Below are 22,999 nucleotides of genomic sequence, written 5' to 3'. Positions count from 1 at the left end.
ATGAGAAGTAAGGATGGATGGAGGAGAAGCTGGGGTGACAAGGATCAAGTTATCAATACAGCCAATAGAGATCAGTGGAAACTCTGTAACCCCAATGGGACACAATGCAGAATGCTACAGTGTGCTGTTCAAGCAGAGCACACTCGGACAGAGGTCAGCACTCTGTTTACGTCCACTGTAACAGTAAAAATCTTTTTCTGGTTTTTGTATGTGATGTGTCTCATGTTCCCTTAATGAAGGTAGCATAAAAACACTAGCACACCTGTTTCTCAGTAACAGGTTTATGCTACAACCTTTATTTATGCAATCACTCAATAACATGGCCTTCAAATTCCCTCTCCAATCACCAGATCAGAATCCAAAAGAACATTATTTTTGATGTGATGTATGAAAAAATTTGCAGCATGTATGCACAACTGAAAAATGATCAAATCTGCATAAAAAACAAAATGTGGTACGGTTGTAGATGGTATGGCTGACTGAGGATTTTTCCAAAGTGCCGATCTACTGGGATTTTTACACACAACCATCTCTAAAGTTTCCAGAGAATGGTTCAAAACAGGAAAAAATGAGCAGTGGCTCATGGTGAAAACGCTTTATTGATGGCAGAGTTCAGAGAAAAATCACCACATTCGGTCAAGCTGATGGAAAAGCAACAGTAAAACAAATAACCGGTTAAAAGAACGAGCTTAGAGGGCCCCTAATGGACCACAGCATCAGATGAACACATCAGGTGCCACTCATGTCACCTAAAGACAGAAAGACAGTGAAATGAAAGGATCCGAATTTGGCATAAATACTAGTGTGCATAAGTCCTGATGGTGGGGTAGTGGTTTGGGGCATATTTGAGCCCCTTAGTACAAATAGAGCATAATTTGAATGTTGCAGTCCATAAAAGTATTGTTGCTGACTCTGTCCACTGTAAACATCTTATAATGGCAACGCTCAGTATTTCGCAGCTCATATCATTACAGTCTGGTCTCTAAGTTTACTGTACTTAAATGGTACTTCTGGGATGTGGTGGAAGCTAGGAATCAAATCAGGAAGGTGCTGCCCACAAATGTTCAGAAACTGTAATAATATTATGTCGTTTTCAGCCAGATCTCTGAGGGTTGTATCCTGCACTTGCACAATGAATAATTAAGGCAGAAACCAACACAGCTATAGCACAATGTAACTAAGAAAGGATCTGACTTCTCCAATGCCACCATAACTCCTTGTTATTGACCCCACACTGACCCATTATGTTCTCTTTCTGTGTTTGTATCTTAGCTCTGTCTTCGCCTCTCTTTGTAGTGCATTTTGCATGTGGTTTCAATCTACATTGCAGCTTATTGTTTATTTGAATTGTTATTTTTATTACATTAGCAAATTGCATTACAAAGCTGGGTAAAGCTGGGTAAAACCCATAACCTTTGGTAGAGTTAATAATTTCAAATAGCTCTAGCTAAACAGGTCTGGTCCATCAGCCTGTTCCACATCCTTAACTCTTCATTTCACACAACATGGCTATGACCCTACAAGTCTGACAGTTGCTGGCTTTCAGCTTCTTCTGTAACATTTCTAAAATATGTTGAATTGATATACCTTTATTAGTCCCACAAGGGGAAATTTCATGTTGTAAAGAGTGGTTTTAGAAAAATATAAGGATGTTGCTCTTTAATCCAAGGTGACTGGCTGTTCTACACTTGGAGCAGCTCAGTAGCAAATCCAACGGGTCCAGGTGCCATTTGACATCATGGAATCTAACACTAACAAAAACACCTAAAAGTTTAGAAGTGCTTGGACCTTTGGCTTAGATGGTTTTAAATCAGAAGTGGGTGTTTATAATAATACTCACAATGATGTCTAAATGAGCAAATGTGGCCATAGTAATTAACTTATTTTCTTCAAATTTGATCGACTAAATAATCATATCTTTACTTTATTTGAAATATCTATAAAATTGTCAAGCAATTTACATATATATTTCCTCTTCAACTTTGAATGTGAATGATATAATAAAGATATATTACTTCTCATTCAATTTCTGGTGCAAGGACAGAGAAAACCAAATGTTTTCTGAGCTGCAACTCTTTGCTAGTTCTTTATTTGTCTTTTCCATCTCTAACTGCCTCTATCTGTTTGTTAGTTTGTGTCTACATACACGTTTCCTCACTGACGGCAGCACATGCACTAACTCAACCGATGTCTCTTTGCCGGAGGCACTGTACGTCTTGTCTGTGCATACACTATATATATTTTACATTCTGACAATGTGACCAAAGTGATCATTATTCAAAATACAGTTCCACCTCCGACCAAGAGAACAAGCAATCACTGACGCAATTTCCTACATCTTTGAACTGCTCTAGGGGAATGAACTTGTGTAGTATGTGTTATGCAGAGTATGTTTTGTGTAATGATTATTCCAGTGTTGCTGAAAATAAAAGTTTTATTAAAAGTTGCATTTGTTCCTGGGAACGCGGCCTGTAAATTTACAGTGTACATCTGTATGTGTGTGTGTCTATGCTTGTATCCAAGAGCAAGCGAGTCACAGAGACGGAGAGAATTGGAGGAAACAAATAGGAGAGGAAAGACAGCCACTCTTAGTATGGGCAGGTAAGGTCAACAGTTTGGTATGTAATTAGATTCTGCGCCTTTTGTACAAATGATTGTTTTGCATCTGCAGAGTCATGCAATCAAGCCCTTTTTCGTTGTTTTTTTTTTTTTCAAACACACACACTCTCATACACATCCATCGTCGAGTTACACATACACACAAATAGAAGAAAACAAGGCTTAGACACAGGCACTGTTTTATTCATGCTGATGTGATGCCAGTGGACATGCACCCGTGAGGAACACTGCTTTTCTCACCTCACACACTTGCACACAAGTACACACAACACACACAACCCCTCCACAGTCACCTCAGTTCATTTCATTTCATCTAGCTATGTACGCTCACACAGATGTATGCTCACAGAGAGATCCTGATGCAAAATGTTTCACTGGGGTTCAACCCAGGGAGCCAGATGGGTCGAGGGTGGACTGCACCTCCTGCTCAACTTTTATGTGTTTGCTGTTTGGAAAGTATTTTTCACTATTTGTTAATGCGCATATTTTGGTGTTAGTATGGTCATATATTTTAAGGACTGCTTATATGTACATAGCGTGTATTTAAAATATGTCTTTATAAAAGATTAAAGCAATCCTCCTTTAAGTATACAAATTGCTAATGCACGCAAAGCCTAGCATGCACAATGCTTTCATCCTTACTTCTTTCTAATGCAGCTTAATATATACCCATTACTTATTTATAGTCACAGTGCATGTGATCATTCTTGTGCTAGTTTTGAGAACTTTATTTTTATAGTACAATATAACTATAATATAACAATAATATAGTTTGTCATTTACAAAAGATCCATTACTGTAGCTGGACAGTTAGCCTCGCCAAAGGCAGGTATTTTAATTAAACTGAAACAGTTTAAGTACAGAGTACAGATTTTTCCATTTTAATCGTTCTGTAGAACTTAACTGATTATATTAAGTCAGAAAGCAGATTCTTTATATAAAGCTGCCCCTACTCATCAAAACCATTTTAAAGGGCTAAATTATATGTACTGAATCTCTTTCTCCTTCTTTGTCACATACAGCCAAAGATATATACGTGTATTTACAGAAATAATGAGAAAAGGCCACGCTCTAGGTTCCTTTGGACTCAAAAGTGGGTGGGCAGAGGCATAAGCTAATCGTTAGGCTTTTGCTCAGCAAGCTGGGATTCCAGTCCTGTCTGAACTATTAACATCTGATGTTCTTTTTCTGCCTTTTTGTTTTCAATGTTTCCTTATTTAGGATAAGGCACAAAAACTACTTGTTTCAGATTACAGAGTACATGGCCCAAAATGTATTTTGTAACGTATTCCTTTATATTACTCAATGAGAGTAACGTATTCTGAGTACTTTGGATGGTTACACTGGATTGGTTTAAGAAATGGTAACTGTTTTGGTTAAAATACATCCTTTTGCAGGTAAAACGGAGTTCATGTACTAAACTCCCTGTAAAACCAGAACACCAGTGGCATTGTAGCTCAGATGGCTCAGAAAACCACCTCACTTTACATGTTATTGCTTGTAAAATGACAAATGTGACCGTGACCTTGAGCTTCAGCACAATTTCAGTGAAGAGCCATTAGGTAATCCTTCTCTATAGGTTTAATTACATTTTGAACAATACTGTAGGAAGAGTAATATTTATTGTGAAATGCGCAGGTGGAAACACGGTCATCAGTTGCTCATTCAAATGAGATAAAAATGATACTAAAATGGTGCTAAAGTGTGTATGTAACAAGTTTGGAGTTGGCTTAAATGTTTCACAGAGTGAACAAAGGAAAGTATGGCTTTAGTTAATTCCAGTGTAAACAAAGTAAATTAAGAGATTATGTGACTAAACACAAACAAAAGAATGACACGATAAACATAAGTAATGACTAACTGGTGATTCATACTATTTATGCTACCGCGTACAGGGCAACTGATGGTAATCATAAAATGTGTCCATGTTGCCTGAAGTATTTTCAGTCACCAGCATGTTTTGCCTGAAAGTGTTGCAGTGAAAATAGTCCCTACATGTAAACAAAGCTGAATTTTACCAGCTTTGAGGAGGTGTTCATGCATTATAACAACATCATCATCTTCACATGACCTTAGGCTTTCTTATATTTGTCTTGGGAAAATAGCAAATAAAGACAGAAAAACTAGAGTTTGAACACTGAGAATCCAGCAAGACAGGAAAGATCTGAAAATGTGGAAATTCTTGATGACAGTCGGCTGATCAATGCTCTTTGATTATACTACTGCAATCAGTGATAGACTCTGACTAACCAAAGGACACATGGGTGCTACTTTCATAAATATAGTATGGTCTTATCAGCTTTAGTTTGATCCATTTCATACATAAAATACAGGAATTTTATGTATTAGATTTTTTTTAAATGCCAGTTTTAATAAACTACATAAATGCATTTTAATAGATAATATATCAAACACAGGAAAAGTTTAAATCAAAACATTTACCAGACTAAATGAGAGTAGCCCATATGGTTGCTAATACTATGTTTTAGAATGACAAGAGACATTGCTGTCAAGGTATCATTGAGCAAGAGAGGTGGAACGTACCTGCTCGCTCAGTGAAGGTCACAGTGGATCACCAAGAACATATACTGCATGTATAAATGCACATTTTAATAAATGCCCGGTGGGTGGTCTTGGAGCTTACCTGGGGTCGTGGATGTCCTTTAACAATACACTGAAGCACTAGTGTGTCTCCTTCTTTGATGGTGTAGATCCTCTCACTCATGTTATCATCTTTGACGTTACATGCTGCGCCCGAGTGCACAATCTGGGCGTTGGCAGGAGCTGTGAAAGAAGGCATGGACACACACACACACATACACCACAACCAAGCATGTAGTCATGCAGGCACACACATATACACACAGACAAACACAAAGGAAGAGAAAACCACATTACATATTTAGTAACATTTCTGCAGCAGAATAAAAGGTCATAGTCTTGTGGGTGTATGTGTAACACTAGTGCTAGTATTGATGACTCAGATAAATAAATATATCACATTACTCCTTTATCTGCATGATCTGACAAAAATTTACAAAAATGCAGCAGTGTCATGTGGATCAGTGTCTGAGGGAATGCGGACATTTATTGGGAAACTGAAACGTTGGTCACCTTTAGAAGTTCAAAAGGTTGAATCTTTACTCTGGAACAATCTTTTTGTCTTTAACAGATTAAGTTGTGTGGTAATGGAAGTTTTATATGTTAGACATTACAAGATAGGTTTAATAAAGTTGTTAGTTGTAACCTGTGTCAGTCTGCATTATACTATCATGTGGAAAAAGTCAAATGCACTTGTATGGCTTGTTTAGAAGGGTTGCCAAGATGAAGCCTCTTTTCTCTAAAAAGAACATGACAGCACAACTTAGGTTTGCAAAGCTGTATCTGAGCAAACCATAAAACTCCTGGACAAATTTCCCTTAGACAAACAAGACCAAAGTGGAAACATTTGGCCATAATGCACAGCACCACATTTAGTGAAAACCAAAAAACAGCATATCGGTACGGGTGGATTTGATGATTTAGACTTGGAATCACTGACTGAACCATGAACTCCTCTGTATACCAAAGTATTCTAAGCTGTGATGTGAGGCCAGCTGTCAAACAGCTAAAGCTTGATCAAAACTATGTCAGTGATCTCACTGATACCAGTAAATCTACAGTGGCTTGCAAAAGTATTCGGCCGCCTTGAACTTTTCCACATTTTGTCACATTACATCCACAAACATGAATCAATTTTATTGGAATTCCACGTGAAAGACCAATACAAAGTGGTGTACACGTGAGAAGTGGAACGAAAATCATACATGATTCCAAACATTTTTTACAAATAAATAACTGCAAAGTGGGTTGTGCGTAATTATTCAGCCCCCTGAGTCAATACTTTGTAGAACCACCTTTTGCTGCAATTACAGCTGCCAGTCTTTTAGGGTCTGTCTCTACCAGCTTTGCACATCTACAGACTGAAATTCTTGCCCATTCTTCTTTGCAAAACAGCTCCAGCTCAGTCAGATTAGATGGACAGCGTTTGTGAACAGCAGTTTTCAGATCTTGCCACAGATTCTCGATTGGATTTAGATCTGGACTTTGACTGGGCCATTCTAACACATGGATATGTTTTGTTTTAAACCATTCCATTGTTGCCCTGGCTTTATGTTTAGGGTTGTTGTCCTGCTGGAAGGTGAACCTCTGCCCCAGTCTCAAGTCTTTTGCAGACTCCAAGAGGTTTTCTTCCAAGATTGCCCTGTATTTGGCTCCATCCATCGTCCCATCAACTCTGACCAGCTTCCCTGTCCCTGCTGAAGAAAAGCACCCCCAGAGCATGATGCTGCCACCACCATATTTGACAGTAGGGATGGTGTGTTCAGAGTGATGTGCAGTGTTAGTTTTCCGCCACACATAGCGTTTTGCATTTTGGCCAAAAAGTTCCATTTTGGTCTCATCTGACCAGAGCACCTTCTTCCACATGTTTGCTGTGTCCCCCACATGGCTTGTGGCAAACTGCAAACAGGACTTCTTATGGTTTTCTGTTAACAATGGCTTTCTTCTTGCCACTCTTCCATAAAGGCCAACTTTGTGCAGTGCATGACTAATAGTTGTCCTATGGACAGATTCCCCCACCTGAGCTGTAGATCTCTGCAGCTCGTCCAGAGTCACCATGGGCCTCTTGGCTGCATTTCTGATCAGCGCTCTCCTTGTTCAGCCTGTGAGTTTAGGTGGACGGCCTTGTCTTGGTAGGTTTACAGTTGTGCCATACTCCTTCAATTTCTGAATGATGGCTTGAACAGTGCTCCGTGGGATGTTCAAGGCTTGGGAAATCTTTTTGTGGCTTAAGCCTGCTTTAAATTTCTCAATAACTTTATCCCTGATCTGTCTGGTGTGTTCTTTGGACTTCATGGTGTTGTTGCTCCCAATATTCTCTTAGACAACCTCTGAGGCCATCACAGAGCAGCTGTATTTGTACTGACATTAGATTACACACAGGTGCACTCTATTTAGTCATTAGCACTCATCAGGCAATGTCTATGGGCAACTGACTGCACTCAGACCAAAGGGGGCTGAATAATTACGCACACCCCACTTTATTTATTTGTAAAAAATGTTTGGAATCATGTATGATTTTTGTTCCACTTCTCACGTGTACACCACTTTGTATTGGTCTTTCACGTGGAATTCCAATAAAATTGATTCATGTTTGTGGCTGTAATGTGACAAAATGTGGAAAAGTTCAAGGCGGCCGAATACTTTTGCAAGCCACTGTACAATGGAATAGCTGAGAAAGAAAAAGAAGGTGTTGCAATAGCCCAGTTAAAGTCCTGACCAAGTTCAACCCAACTGAAATATTATGGTGAGACTTTAAGAGAGTTATGTATAACTGAAAGTCTGCAAATCTCAATAAACAGAAGCAAACTTTTTTATGAAGAGGGTTTGAATATTTTTGTTGTAGAAAATATCAACAGCTTACTAAGACTGGTTCATTATTGATCCCCCCCCCCAAAAAAAAATAATCTATGCGTACAGTATTCATAACAAAAAATGAAAACAAGATTTTCTGTCCAGTTATAATGATCAACAAATTCCCACATCCCAATAAAACATGGAGTAGAAAGCAGTTTGTGGCATACTCTGAAGCAATAACGGATGACAGATGCATGATGGGAACTCTTTGCGGTGACAATATCTGCTCAGCACTGACCCATGTGGAGGCTGGCTCGCGTGCAAATAGACTCAGATGGCTTCACCTCCCTTATGATGAGGTAAGACAGGAGGGGGGAGGGAAGAAATGGAGACAGAGCGAGAGAATCAGCGGGTGAGGAGGAAAAGGCCAGAGAGGAGTGTGAAACCCCAGAGAGAAACATGGGGGACGGGGCAGCACAATGATGTGATTAGCATCGATTCAAAGGGAGAACAAATCTTCACTGTGCTGTACGACTGTTATCATTGAACGGACAGGAAGAAAGTGGGCGGCCTGTTCACCTTAAACTTCAACTCGATCAGACATAACAACAGCTGGCGTGATCCGCAGCCAGAAATCAAGTTCAAAATAAAAGAAGGTTTAAAATCTGTCTCTCTATGTTGCCGCTCATGCTAATAGCTTAAGGTGTGACAACACAGCGAGTGTAACTTTCTGCTTATATTTGTATCTTTTGAATGATATTTTCATTTATGGGATATTTTTTTTAATCCCCCCCAAAAAAGAAGTAAAAGGGATGAAATAGAAGACCGTAGGTCAAACTGACTCCCAGTTGCAAAGACGTGGTTAATAAAATCTATGATATTGGCTTTTGGCTGTAGCTTTCTAAACCACATCGGTACTGTCAGTGACCAGGCCTCTGTGCCCTGTGAGCACAAAAAGTAATCCTGTGAATCTTGTTGTTTGGCTATCATCATTTTGTTCTTATTTTCTGAAGATTTATATTTTAGAAAAGAAAAGAGGAAACAAGAGCATTTGTGGTATGAGCGCAGTTACTCATTTCGTGTACGTATTACGGTAAGTGCATGCTGGCTGTGTGCACCAAAGGAATGTGTGTTTGTGTGTTTGTGATTGTAAATGAAACTTTGCGCTTGAGGAGCTCATCAAAAAAGCAGTCAATCATTTACTGCTTCAGTCTTTTCATTATTGTATTGAAAAAAAAATCATACCAGAACCATTTCTTCTCTAACTTCTCCTGACTTTGTGCTAAAAGAACAAAAAAACACTTTTTAAACATATTAAAAAGTTTGAAATGTAAGCCAGATTTAAATGCAGTGCTCAGTTTTTCTTGGTTATGTTGAAATTCATTTAAATGGTTTAACAAACACAGGTCTTTTCAGCACCCAAGCTGTCTCTAGTTCATACACCTAACCACATTTACACAAGGGAGCTGCTCAGTATAATTGCAGGCTTTATGCAGGAGAGCAACCAGATCACGTGGAGCAGTTGAGGGTTAAATGCCTTGCTGAAGGGCACACTAATAGTAGTTTCAATGGGAAGGGAGATCATGTCTAATTTATCTGCTATTTCTAACATTTTCGCTGTTAGATTACTGTTCAGTAAAGTGGTTTCTCCAGTAACAAGCATGCTGTAACCTTTAAGCTTTAACATCCCGGCGTGAATCTCTCCTGATCAATCAGTTAAAATGTAACCCATAAAAGGATAAAAACCTAAAAGTTACTATGTGGGGTAACAGAGCCGGGTTCCAGATGTGTGCTGCACTATCTTGAAAAGATGTCGGGCTGATATAAATGGTGAATAATTGTCTCCTTACAGCTTATTGGCGTGTCTGCATTAGTTTGCCTCTCTGGAGAGGGAGGGAGGTCGGACAGAGCGGCTCCTCTGTCTGCTCTAGCCTCCGGCAGCTTGGCTGCTTCAACTGTCTGATCGACTAAAGAAAGGGAGGCTGCGAAAGAGGAGGAGGAGGAGAGAGATGCAGAGAGGGTGAACAAAAAAAAAAGAAGGAAGAAAATAAAACAGGCAAGAGGAGGAAGACAGAAAAAACAGAAACTTACAGAAGGAAGGAAAGCATAAAAGGAAATGGAGAAGGATTCAAGTGTGGGGAAAAATAACATTGCATAGATTTAGAAAACAGGTAGGCAGAGAGTCTGAATGAATAAGACTGGAAATGGAAAGCAGGGACTAAGAGACAAATTACTATAACTATATATTTAAAACTAAAAAAAAAATAATATCAAGCGGAAAGGAAACTTAGGAAGATACAGAACAAACAGGAAAAAAAGCATCTGATAATCATAACCGTAAACTGCAGACCAAAGCAGGTGAAAGCCAGAGGAGAGAAGGACTGAGGGGAAGAGAGGCTGGTTTGAGGGAGACTCCTAGGCCAATACAGACAAAAACAAAACCAAGAAATGATGAAAATAAAGCAAGAGGGCTCAGGCTGCTTGACTACAGATACACGTCCCCTCTAGTTACACACTAACAAGGATAAAAACCCAACTACAACTAACTAACCCAACAATCATGTAAGGTAGACATAATTTTACCTGCCTATAATTTTCCACAATCCTACATCTGGATGACAACTATTACAGTTTGATATACCCTATAAAATGTCCATTCACTGAATATACATTTCACATAACAAAAACAAGGACCATCACACAGTCGTTCATGTTTTCTGATCAACAAAGCATAAAGAAGCAAGACTGTCTCTCTGTTACGTACATTTGCGAATTCATCTAGACAATCAGACATGAATGATAGACGTGATATCTGTTGATATCACATGTCATTGACACATGACCCCTGTCATTTGACCCAACAAATTACTATACCTATCTAATAACAAAACAAAAAGATCAGGGACCATGTGATCCTTAAAGGCGGCAGAAAAGTACAGGAATTATTAGACTAAACAAAGCAGCAATCATTAAAAAAAAGTGAAAAAGTTATTCACACAAATAATGGAACCATGTCCCACAAGGAGATGCATCAATTCAGTTAGTACGGAAAGAGATCATCAGTCATGGAGAGCTGGCGCTTTGACAGTAAACTATCCGAGTCTGATGATTCATCGATCAAAACTGTTCTGGCGGAAACCGATTGAAGGTGTTGTCCATGCATTATTGGAAACTTTTCTGAGACGTTCAATGCACATTAGTTGTAAGTGAAATATAACTATCGGCAAATGCCCTGTCTGATTAATTGATTTGTCACTGCCTGCCATGTTTGTTTTTGTTGAGGGGACAGGACATATCTCACCAAAACTAATGATGAGACAGGAGAGCTGGTGTCAAACTGCACTGACAGCTTGACAGAGTGCTGAGCAGCATGTGTGTGATTGTGGTTGAAAGAGTGACTGAGTGTGCCCGCTCTGGTGAAATGTGAGTGTGCATACACGCATGTGTAAGTGTCTGTGTGTGTTTTCATGTACATTATACTGTATCTTGCCAGAGGAATCCCAAGGAAGGTGATGAATCCTGTCGAACACGAAGCCACGCCGAGCATGATTGATATGCGTAGTTACTTTATGGGAGCCTCTCATGCATACAGATGAGCCCTGACTCAATTCACTTCATTCACAAGAGACCATTCAATGCTTTGGCCTTTCCTCTGCTATCACAACATAGGATTTGAAAATAAGGAAAGGAAAGGAAAGGAAAGGAAAGGAAAGGAAAGGAAAGGAAAGGAAAGGAAAGGAAAGGAAAGGAAAGGAAAGGAAAGGTTGACGAGCAGAAGGAGATAAGAGAGTGGGTGCCTGAGAGAAAAGTCACAGAATTTATTGATTAACTGCAATTGAGGGAAGTGTTCATTTGACCCACAGAAGCACTAATCACACACACACAGTCTTCCACACACAGAAAAAACAGCCTTATGGCCAAAAGTCTGTGTGACTCACATTGCCTCAGTATTTTATCAGGATTTTTCTGTGTAGACAGGATGGAGGAAGATCAAATGGTTGATGTCATGACCCCATCCTTTTCATTTTGGCTCGATTGGAGCTCTAGATATCAAAACGCATCAGGGACATTGATTTAACTTTTGACCTGACCATTAAATGGCAGTTATAAATGAAAGGACTAACCTTCACTAACCTTTTCATTCTTTCAATCAACTATAAATGGCTGTTTCCCTGCTTACACACTCACACAAACACACACACACACACAAGAACAAGTAGATTTTTTTCCTTTTAACTGTATCTTACTCTGTAACAGTAAATAGATGCAATGAACCTCCCTTAAACATACAAATGTGGATTCCATAGATACTGAATTCAGTGGCAGGCTTTCAAGTGTAGACTGTTCTTGAATAAACACTAGCTAGCAAATTCTTTTATTTGTTTTAGGGTTTTTTTGTTTGGTTTTTTTATTTAAATGCCATATGATTTTATTTTGATGCTGGTTTTGGAGACATCTACAAACCAATTTCTCAAAAAATGTTAGGAATTTGTGTAAAATGTAAACAAAAAGAGAATGCAACCTTACAAATGCTTGCAATCTGTGAACATGTTAAAGCTATAATGTATCTGACGGCCAGTATGATAGCCAAAACAAATGCACTGAACACTGAACAAAAACATTGAAATAATGTCTGATTTAGGGTCTCATGGTGTGTGATGTATGCTGTGCTACCTAATGCATGTGTACCTGTGTTTGTCAGTGAATGACTCTGTGTTTTCCACCACAACTACTGCAAGAGAACAAAGGGATTGTGCGATCAACAAATGTCAGATGACAGCACAAGCCAATAAAGGTGGATCACTGGAGAGCAGAGGGAAGATTGGAGTGGAGAAAAGGTGGAGAAACGAGAAAAAAAAAACACCTGTAATGGAAAATAGATGGGTAGGAAAGGGGACAGCCGTTTCCTGGAAACACTGCCGGTTTTATATCCAAGAAGAGTGACTCTTCCGTTTGCCATCGTGTGTAATATCTATTATTAAAAGGCACAGAACATGGAAATGTAGAGGAAAGGGAAAATAAGAATCCGTGAGCTCTTTAACTTGTCCATTCAGCTTTTCTACACATAACTGAGCATTAACATCAGTCAATGAATTTTGCCTTTTCTTCTCTTTTATACACACCTCACCCTCACGTGCAAAAATATTATTCGTCCACTTTTTGGCTGCTATAAGTAGAAACAACAAACAAAAACAAAAATAGAAATCCGATTAATTCTAAACACAGCATAGTGTCTTTAATGCAGGCCACATGTGTATACACACACACATATACGATGCTTTGTTATTTTGAAGAATAAAAAGTTCATAGAACGACATGTAAGAAGTGAGGGGAGTCAGAATTGACACTGGTGGAGGACTGGAGTTATGTGAAGTGATTGGGGGTTTGTAGAACGTGGTCAAACATGACTCGTACTCCTCAAAGGAGTGTATTTGCTGCACTTGAGCTATCCCAGGATGAAAAGATAAAGAACAAGAGAGGGAGAGGGAGAGTTCCAACAAAAAGATGCACACTGCTTAGATCTTTGGCACAGATGGACAGAGGAGAGTATGGAAAAAGCTGGGAGGACAGAGAAGAGAAACAAAAGAGAAATGTGTGACTGACATTCTCTTTGTGCAAGCTCCATTTACAAAGACGGCTGAATCTAATATTCGCTGTGTTGATACTGACATACTAAAGAGAATATTGACAGTGTATTTAATGCCAGCTAGCAGTAATATTAATAAGTACAATTTAAAACATGTGTTAATAATTATATATCAATTAGATACTGATTATAGATTTATAAAGCCGCCTGATCATTGTATTTGCACCTTAAGGTAAGTAATATAAATTGCATTTCACCTTAATACACTTGCATAACTTTTAATCAACACTCTACACTTAAAAATGCACAAAAATGCAAGCGTGAATATAACTGAAGTATTTATTTATTTATTTTAAACACATAAATTGACAAATAAAATTGCGTCGCTGGATGTTGGAGTGGGTAATGCAAATTAAACTGAAGTGAAGTAAACAAGATATTCAATCAGCTTTAATTTGAAACTCAACAAAACATCAGTGTGTGCAGTTAAGTCACAACAGCATATATTGATACCTTGATTAGAGTGTCAAGTGTTGCTCAGACGTAGTAATCCACAAATCCATGCACGTGTACACAACGACACACACGCACTTTGCTCTAAGTCAAGCTTAGTGCTACTAAAAACAACACTAAACATCTTGCTAGGGATACAGGAGCACATCATTGCTTTGTGTAGATTCCTTAAATTCATTAAGTGCAAAGTCACCATGATCAGAAGCATAATGTTCCAAGTTTGGATGTTCTGAAATTAATAAAGAATGACGTGAGACTTCTTAAATGCTGTCACTGGGAATATTAACTGCGAAACACCTTGTGATGTTGAATGGGTAATGTTATCTCAATGTCTCAAATCAGCAGACCTGTCTTACAGACACATGGATTTCTCTCTTTAAACTATAAGCCCCCCTTTTAGGGCCTTTTTAGCAGATATCCACATTGACACGCACCAAATGCACTAAATCAACACAAAATTTGCATCAAGGTGCTTTATACTGTAAGTTAAAGACCCTACAATATTACTGAGGAAACCCCAACAATCAGATGATCCTCTATGAGGAAGCACATGGCGATAGTGGGAAGGAAAAACTCCCTTTTAACAAGAAGAAACCACTAGCAGAACCAGGCTCAGGGAGTTGCAGCTATCTGTCTGATTCAATGCAGAGTGATGTGTATAATGTTGTGTACCAGTCCACAGTAGTAGCAACTACTAGTAGTACTTAGTAGCAACTGAAATATTATCAAAAATGTTTTTTTTAAAAAATGTCAAAAATGTTAAAAATGAAAAAAAAAATCAAGTAATGTCTCTTTTATGTGCAAATGATTTTTTAAGATTTACATTTCACAATTCCTACATCATCATTTCCACCAACCTATGGGTGCTTCAAAGCAACACAACATCTGTTAAGACAAGAAAATAGCCCACAACAAGAGCATTAAAAAGAGCAAGATAAAACAAGAGAAACGATAGTAACAGCTGGTGAGGTTTAGAAATTGCAACAAAGGTTTTGCCTTCATTGCGTGTGTGTTGGTTCTTTCTGTGTTGTTACAGCATATGCCACAAAAAGCACCTTGGGTGTAACATATGGTTAGTCAATGTAGCTTTCTGGAGCAGGACAGTCAAGATAAGGAAGAGATATAACAGAAAAAAAGAAAGCGAAAGATAATGAAATTAAAGGGAAATTGAGAGCAGAGGATAAAAGCACTGTATTCAGGAGCAAAGACAGAAGTAGTGAAGACAAGGCATGTGCCTCACGTCATCTGCCTGCCTGACAGTCAACCTGACCTTATTCTATTCACCCATAACTCTTCAGCTCCCTTTGATGGCATACATAAACACACACACATATGCACATTTACACACAGACTAAGAGCACAAGAAAAACACTTGATGTGAACAAAAGACAAGATGTGCATGCGTGTGTAGGTGTGTGTGTCCGTCTACACATGTGTGTATATTTCCAAGGAAACTGCGGCAGAGCATCCAACAGTGCATAGTGATCAGTCCAGGTGAAGTGGTGAGAAGGAGGGAGGCACTAAGAAAGGATTTCGATAAAGAGGAGAGAAGAAGAAGCGCTCGAATGAAAGGTCAGAGTCAAAGCTGGAGGTAAAGAGAAAGCCACGAGTGTACGTGTGTGTGTGTGTGTGGTGGAGGAGTGGGGGATCCTCAGAAGTACCACAAGAACAAGCTAGATATTATGGTTTCCATCGGTTTTAACGGTCATGCCAATAAAGTGACTGAAATTGGAAAATTTAAATTTACAGAAGTGGGAAGACAGAATGACAAAGAGCAGAGAAATGCTGAGACAGACTTCAATACAGACACACAGATGAAGAAAGGCAGAGATTGAAAGGTTCTAACAACCGTGATGTGTAAATCATGTATAGCGCGAGACTAGGAAAAGGTGAAAAGGAGAAAGCATTAAGAGCAGGTAGAGATACAGACTAAATGATGACACCACAGCGAGTGAAAGACAGGGAGAAAAAGCAAGAAGGGCAGCAATTATCTTACATCTAGAGTCTAACTTCCTGCTTGTCAAAACAGCTAGACTTTAGATATTGATATTAGTCTCACTGGTGCTGTTTTACTCATTGATAAATAATACTTCATTAATCTGTCACACTTCATTTAACGCAGGCCTTTTTGAGCTGCCATTAGGATTTAATGAAGCATTGACTCATGATAAAGGCTGGATTCAGCGGCAGTAAAGAGAGACATAATTTTTTCATGTACAAGAGACATGAAGGAAGGAAAAAGAGAGCTGTGGATGGTTTTTTTTTTTTATCAACTTAAAAAAAATGGAATAGGGATCCATGGAATGACTGGCCAGGGATTAGAACTGGCTCATTTCCAGCATTCTGGTCATGACTGGTGACTAGCTGGTCAGTCTCTTGTATGTCCATTTACAAGCTTGTTCATTTCATGCATGCACAACAAGGTCACAGCATTAACACGCTAACATCTTATTTTGTGTGGAAGGTCGTCACTGTGAGTGAAGACACAAAGAGGGCAGGGGTGTAACACCAAAAAAAACCCCACCACCAAATCACCCTCCAGCGAAAGAGAAAGGGGTCAATACCCTCATATCTACTGAATTTATAGAGATACTGGAAAATGATGCAAGTAACTGACATTTATTTTGTTATATAAATCTGCTGCACCTACTTTAGTAAGGTGTCAGGTAAACGTGGGTGTGCAACAGCTCTTTTCAGTTGTTCAATTACATAAGATCCTGTAACTTACTGCGGTTTCAGGTAAATTATGAAGTTTATTAATTTCTTTTACTATGAAAATAATATTTTGAAAAGAACAAAACAAATATTTTTTGCTTCTATAGCGGGGGAAATATTTAATTATTTGATCCTCTGCTGAACATGTAAGTTTGCTCACTTTCAAAGACGTGAACAGTCTATAATTTCTATAGTTTCATTTTAATGAAGAAAGACAGAATATCAACCAAAAATCCATAAAAACACATTACATAAAAGTTAAAAATTAATTTGCATGCTACTGTGTGAAATAAGCATTTAATCCCCACAATCAGAACTCCAGCTCCCACAGATCATCTGTGTGTGCATTACAATCAAACAATCAGTCACTCTATTACAAATATGCCTGATCTCAACTCGTTATGTGTATAAAGCACAACTTTCCATGGAATGAATCTCTTCCATTCAAGCCCCTCACCCACCATGGGTAAGACCAAACAGCTGTCCCAGGACATTAGACACAAGATAGCAGACCTGCAACATCAGCAACAAGCTTGGTGAGAAAGTGACAACTGTGCAATCGTTCAGAAATGACACATAAAATAACCAGCCTCGGTCTGGTTTCCCATGCAAGAAGCTGCCTCATTGGATGAGGATGATTATTAGAATGGTGGTGGAGCTGGGACCATAGTCACCAAGAACACTGCTAGGTAGACAACACTACAAAATTTTGCAGTACCCTATAAGTGCTAATGGTTCAAATTTTATTTGTGAAGAAATTCATGAAGTCATTACTGGATAAGGTTAAATGAATGCTTGGCTCAACAGTGCTCTGACTTTTTGTCAGCCTGGCTACAGTACTGAAGAGAAACCTAGGGTTTTTCTTATTTTCTTCAATCAGTGATAAATAGTAAGATGTTCTAGTTTTGCAGAGGTGTGCATTTGAGAGTTATACAAGGAGTCAAGTACTTCTGATTTGTGGCTTTCTTTCTAAGAGGAGCCACAGCCTCAGGAGGAGGAGGAGCCTCAGAGTCATATGCAGTGAAGATGTAAAACTATTAACAGTAATGAAAAGTACAGACCGAAGACATAACATCCCAGGTAACGAATACTGTTCAGTTTTATTATGTGACAATACTGTGCAGCTCCTTATTGGAGATTATGTATGGGAATTTCAGGAGCGGGACCACGCCTCCAAACACGCTCCTTCCAGTTGTCATCTATATAGGTTCCTCCAGTTCTGCAAGCTGTTCGTTCTCGTTTACGTGTCCCACCCTCCCTCCCTCCTTGTTTTCAATTCTTTAACTTCTTCACTTCTATTTAGTACACGGGGATCTGCCAGGCCCGAGAGCCGTCGCCAGTCCCCTTCAAGGCCTTCCCCAAACCACAGCTCAGTTCATGTCCAAGCATTCACCTTTACTAAAATGCTGTCAAACCTAAAATGAGGACATGGGCCCAGCTAGTGAAACAGTTATTGTTAAACTAATGTGTTAAGCGGATGTTTTGACACGTTGGATAAAATATGGATTCTATTTCTTCTTTCAATGATTTTGACCTAAATATTTTTTCTATGTGCAGTAAACTTTTATCTGTTTGGTCATAAATGCACGTAGATACTATATTTAATCAATACATCCTATAATGGTGAAGTGTGTCTAGTCTTGCGACCAACTGCGGCACTATTCTGTCACTCCTTCCAGCTATTTGTTATTAGTATTCTTGTGCCAAATGTTTATATTTTTATTAAACAATGCAAATGGTTTAGCTGAATTTCATCCACCAATTTCACTCACTAGAGTCATTTTTTTGAGTCCTTGGGCACTTTTTTAAACAAATGAGGGTCAAGTGAATGAAAGTATGCTAATTTCTGGTGGAGAAGTAGAAACTAATGGGGATGGGGGAAATGGAGGACAACAAAGGCAAGCAAACTAAAGAGCTAATTGGTTGAAATGATACATCAATAAAATAAAAATTTGTTTAAAAAAATATATGTATATAAAATACAATTAAAAAACTATAAATAATAGTAATTTCTCTCTCTCTCTCTCTCAAACACATGCACACACACACGAACACAAACGGACACTGCACTTAAGTGGATAAATAATTACTTCTTATTTTACCTTTGTATGGGTATTTATTTATCTGTTACATGGCTATTGTTATGTATCATAAACTGTCAGTCGAGTTGTTGCCCATCTGCTGCATTGTGACAGTATTGCATTGTGAATTATTCAGTGAGCCCCATTCCTTGGTGTCACTAAGTATACAGAAAACTTTCTGCATGTGTGCTGCACTCAGTTCTCAGTTTAGCAAAAAAAAAAGGGGGCACTGGAAATTCATGACACAAAAAGGCACATTATCTGTTCAATGAGGAATGTAACAGAACAAAATAATCTATCATGAGCTTTCAGCATAAACTGAAAATCTATAATGCAGAACAGCTAACAGTCTCTGCTTAATTCCTTAAGAACAGTTCAAGTTTTAGACAAAAGACTGTAATATTATTCTGTTTTCACACTTTGCCAGTCCCCCTACTGTTGTGAGAGACTGATGTGCAGGAGCACAACATCTGCTGTATATGGCAAAGACAAGTCACGATAATTGCAGTTACTAAAAATGTTTGTAGGGCGAAAAAAAAGAAATGAAGAAGAGACATGTTAACAACTGTTAACATGCAGTGTCATCCAGAAACAACTCTGCTTGGTAATACACTTAGGATATATCTGCTTTTCAAACATGTTGCAGTGATTGCTAACTAGTATAACATGACACACACAACGAATATAATCCTTCAAAAAAAACAAAAAAACAGCCATCTCACTTGTTTTGCATGCTCTTTAGTGTGAAAAAGGTTGGAAAGGGAGGGGGTGCAAACTGCAATTTCCTCTCTTACTCTTAGTCCAAAAAGTGTTTGCACAAAGTCCACAATATTTATCAGTTTTATATCAAAATCTACATTAGCAACACACAACAGCATCAGTCACAGGCAAAATAAATGCATCTCACAAGACAAATGAAGTTTATAAAAAAGCAGTAAAATCCAGGTTGTCAGAGGGGTATTTAGTGGCCTGTAATTTATGAATGCAAAAAGCTTGCCTTTGGTTAAGACTCCTTTGTCTGTCACTACTTTGTAAGGATTGCAAATGTTTGCAATGTAGATTCGACGAGAAGTAGAATCCATCTCAAAGTATGGATGTATGTGCATGTGTGTAACACCTAGTACAATCAGCTATGATGAATCATCAGCTCTAGACCTGCACTGGATAAGCCCTTAGATGAAAATGGAACAGCAAGCAAAGCACTAAAACCTGACAGCTGGTCGAGGATCGCCAGGATGTTGCTTTTTGACTTGAACGCCAAAGATGGGTCACTTTAAAAAAAAAAACAGGGGAGGTCAATGGATTAATTTGAAGCAGGAATTATGCTATACCAGAACCAGTGTTTAATACATCCTGTGCTTTCTGGTTGCTGAATCTTATTTCACCATGTATTGGAGACGAGAGACAGTGTACGGCCTAGACAGGTCATCCATCTGTCACAGGGATAATACATCTAAACAAACACTTATGGAACATTTCCACTTCGCATAAGCTGTATTTCCCATATGCCGTGAAGGGAATCAAACACAAACAAAAGGATAGCACATAAACTCCACAATGTGAGCTTTACTCTCACATTCTGACTGGCTGGCAGGCTTTCTAATGCATTAAAGTTTCTCTCGCTATAGTGTTTGTTCCACATGTCTGTAAATTTAGTTTTTCTTTTCCTTAAATACCAACCTGTAACCTAGAAATAATTATGGTCAGCTATCTCCTAGGATGTACAAAATGTCACAGTTTCTAATTACAACCTCATTTCCCAAAAAGTTGTGATGCTGCGTAAAATGTAAAAAGAGAATGCAATGATTTTGCAAATCTCATAAACCCATATGTTATTCACAGTAGAACCTAGAAAACATATCAAATCTTTGAACGGAGAAAATGCATTAGCTACAAGTCATTGCATTCAGTTTTTATTCACATTTAACACAGCGTCACAACATTTTTGGAATCAGGGTTGTATTTAGAGAAGAAGCAGTTATCTGGTATTCTGGCTATAATGGAGAGGCCAGGAGAATAACACACTGGAAGCTAAAATGTCAAAGGCTGTGATTTCTGCAAATGAATAGTTCTTTAAGGAAAACGTCTTTGAAGGATAACATCATTATCAGTACAATTCATTTTTCATAAGCTTGTTAATGTCTTGGCTATATTTTCTATTCAATCTGTATCTCATCTGAAGAATAAAAGCTTATTTTGAGAAACATGCAACTTTCTATCTGACCCTAAACTTTTGCGATAGTGTTTGAATAAGGCTGCTCATTAGCTGGGAGATTAAACAAAGATAAGTTGTATATAAAGGAAGTCAGGGATCAACATGTTTATACTCAAACAAGTATTTGAAAAGTTTCTTGCTGTTATGATAAGCAGGGAGGAGGAACAATATGTTGGAGCTACAGGTCATAAACAAAAGTGATCTTTAATGGCTGCTATCTAATTCCAAAAAACAGGCCTAACACAAGGCCAGTAACTCAGGAAGCAGCACTAGTCCAAAGTACATAGACATAGCAGGAACAGACTAACTAAGCTAACAATATAAGAGGGGTATATTAGAAAGCAAGTTCAACAGAGTCAGGCTTTACTTTTTGTTAGCTGGCTAGACAAAACTTAAATCACCAATCTGAGATAATGGGCATCATAACTGCGATTATAAACATTCATTATTAATCCAAGCTTGCTGCATCAGGCTGTGTGCATGCTCACATAAAAGGATGTGTTTGATGTATTTTTTGACTCTTCTTCCACACAAAATGGATCAACTGAGCACCACCTACTCCAATCAGAGACATTAATAGAGCATTATCATAACACTAAAATCCAGCAGCGGAAATGGAAGTGAGTAAAACCACAGACTAATTCTGCATAAAATCATTAATCTTGTGACTGATCTTCACAAGCTCACAGAGCATTAAGGTAATTACATTGTCAAAGTATTTATTTTATCACTCTTTGCACACTTGGTGCTGCTGTTCATTTCTAACCTGACAGCCAAAAATTCAAGATCTGAATCGTTCAGCTTTATACATGTAAACATTACATATTATTCAGTGTTCAGGTCTGGCACAGTCCAATAGCCCAAAAAAGGGAGAAATCACCAGTTCCAAAGTGAAATTTATTTTATTGATTGAATCTGTGATAAATAACCTACAAATGTAACTCATCAGTTTTCTAATCTATGTTGCATTAGCTGCAATTCCAACTGTGTAGAAAAAAAAGTCTTAGTACCCGAGTAGGATCAAGCATAAAAAAAGAAAACAATTACACATCTTCTGCCACCAGATGAATACATACAATTCCAGTGACAAGAGCACAGTTTGTGCTCATGAAACTTTACATCTGGTTTCATTTAGTTGTGAAGGTGGACTGGTAAGTTACAACTTAACAAGTTGCATGTTTCCCTTCAGCAGAGAATCTGTATAGCACATAAGGCATAAAAGAATGAAATGAATCAATGAAAACACGGTGCTTCCAGCCAAGTTTGGCTGAAAAAAACGAACCAAAGGACTGTAACACATGCAGAGCTGATGAAGATGTGCCTGCTACTGCAGAGATCAGGTGCCCGTCCACTACAAACTCCCAATACTGTAAACAAAATATAGACTGACAAAAATGAGAATGGTTTTCATTAGCCCATTAGTACATATATTAATGTAATACCCAAACAAAATACACAAGCTGGAAAGTAAAACAGACAATTTAAGCTGGATTTAGCTTTATTGATGTTATTACTTTAAGACCCCACAGCTTATACAAACTCTGCTTTTACCAGGACGTAGGAAGGAAAACGATTTTTTCTTTATCATTATTATTTCAGTAATTCTTAATAAGCTATTCTTTTTTTCTAATGTGTTCAAAAATATTACCAGACATCCCTTAAACTTTTTCAGACAAATTAAAGTTTGCACAAAAGAGAAAAAAAGATAAATATAAAGACTCTGAGAGAAAAATCCTTATAGTCTCACAGTCTTGGTAGGTATTCTATCTGCTGTAGGCACATTACTGTAGAAATCTCTGTATGGGACAATGCCTCTGCCTTCCTCGACATATTTGTCCTAATATGGACCAACCAAACTGCAATTTGACCCAA

At 38.3% G+C, this 22,999-nt stretch overlaps 1 protein-coding gene across 2 annotated transcripts in view; it reads right to left on the bottom strand.

Annotated features, from left to right (window-relative positions):
• mdga1 (MAM domain containing glycosylphosphatidylinositol anchor 1) overlaps positions 1-22,999 on the bottom strand; it is a 179,855-nt gene that overhangs the window by 121,042 nt on the left and 35,814 nt on the right. For both annotated transcript variants that reach the window (XM_005447559.4, XM_025907201.1), the window contains exon 3: positions 5,264-5,403. In XM_005447559.4, coding sequence (XP_005447616.1) covers positions 5,264-5,403 — 140 coding nt within the window. The remainder of the gene's footprint in view (positions 1-5,263; positions 5,404-22,999) is intronic.

The sequence above is a fragment of the Oreochromis niloticus genome, linkage group LG1, assembly GCF_001858045.2.
Source record: "Oreochromis niloticus isolate F11D_XX linkage group LG1, O_niloticus_UMD_NMBU, whole genome shotgun sequence".
Lineage (NCBI taxonomy): Eukaryota > Metazoa > Chordata > Actinopteri > Cichliformes > Cichlidae > Oreochromis > Oreochromis niloticus.
Note: the sequence above shows the minus strand (reverse complement) of the source record. Positions and strands in the feature narration are given on the sequence as shown.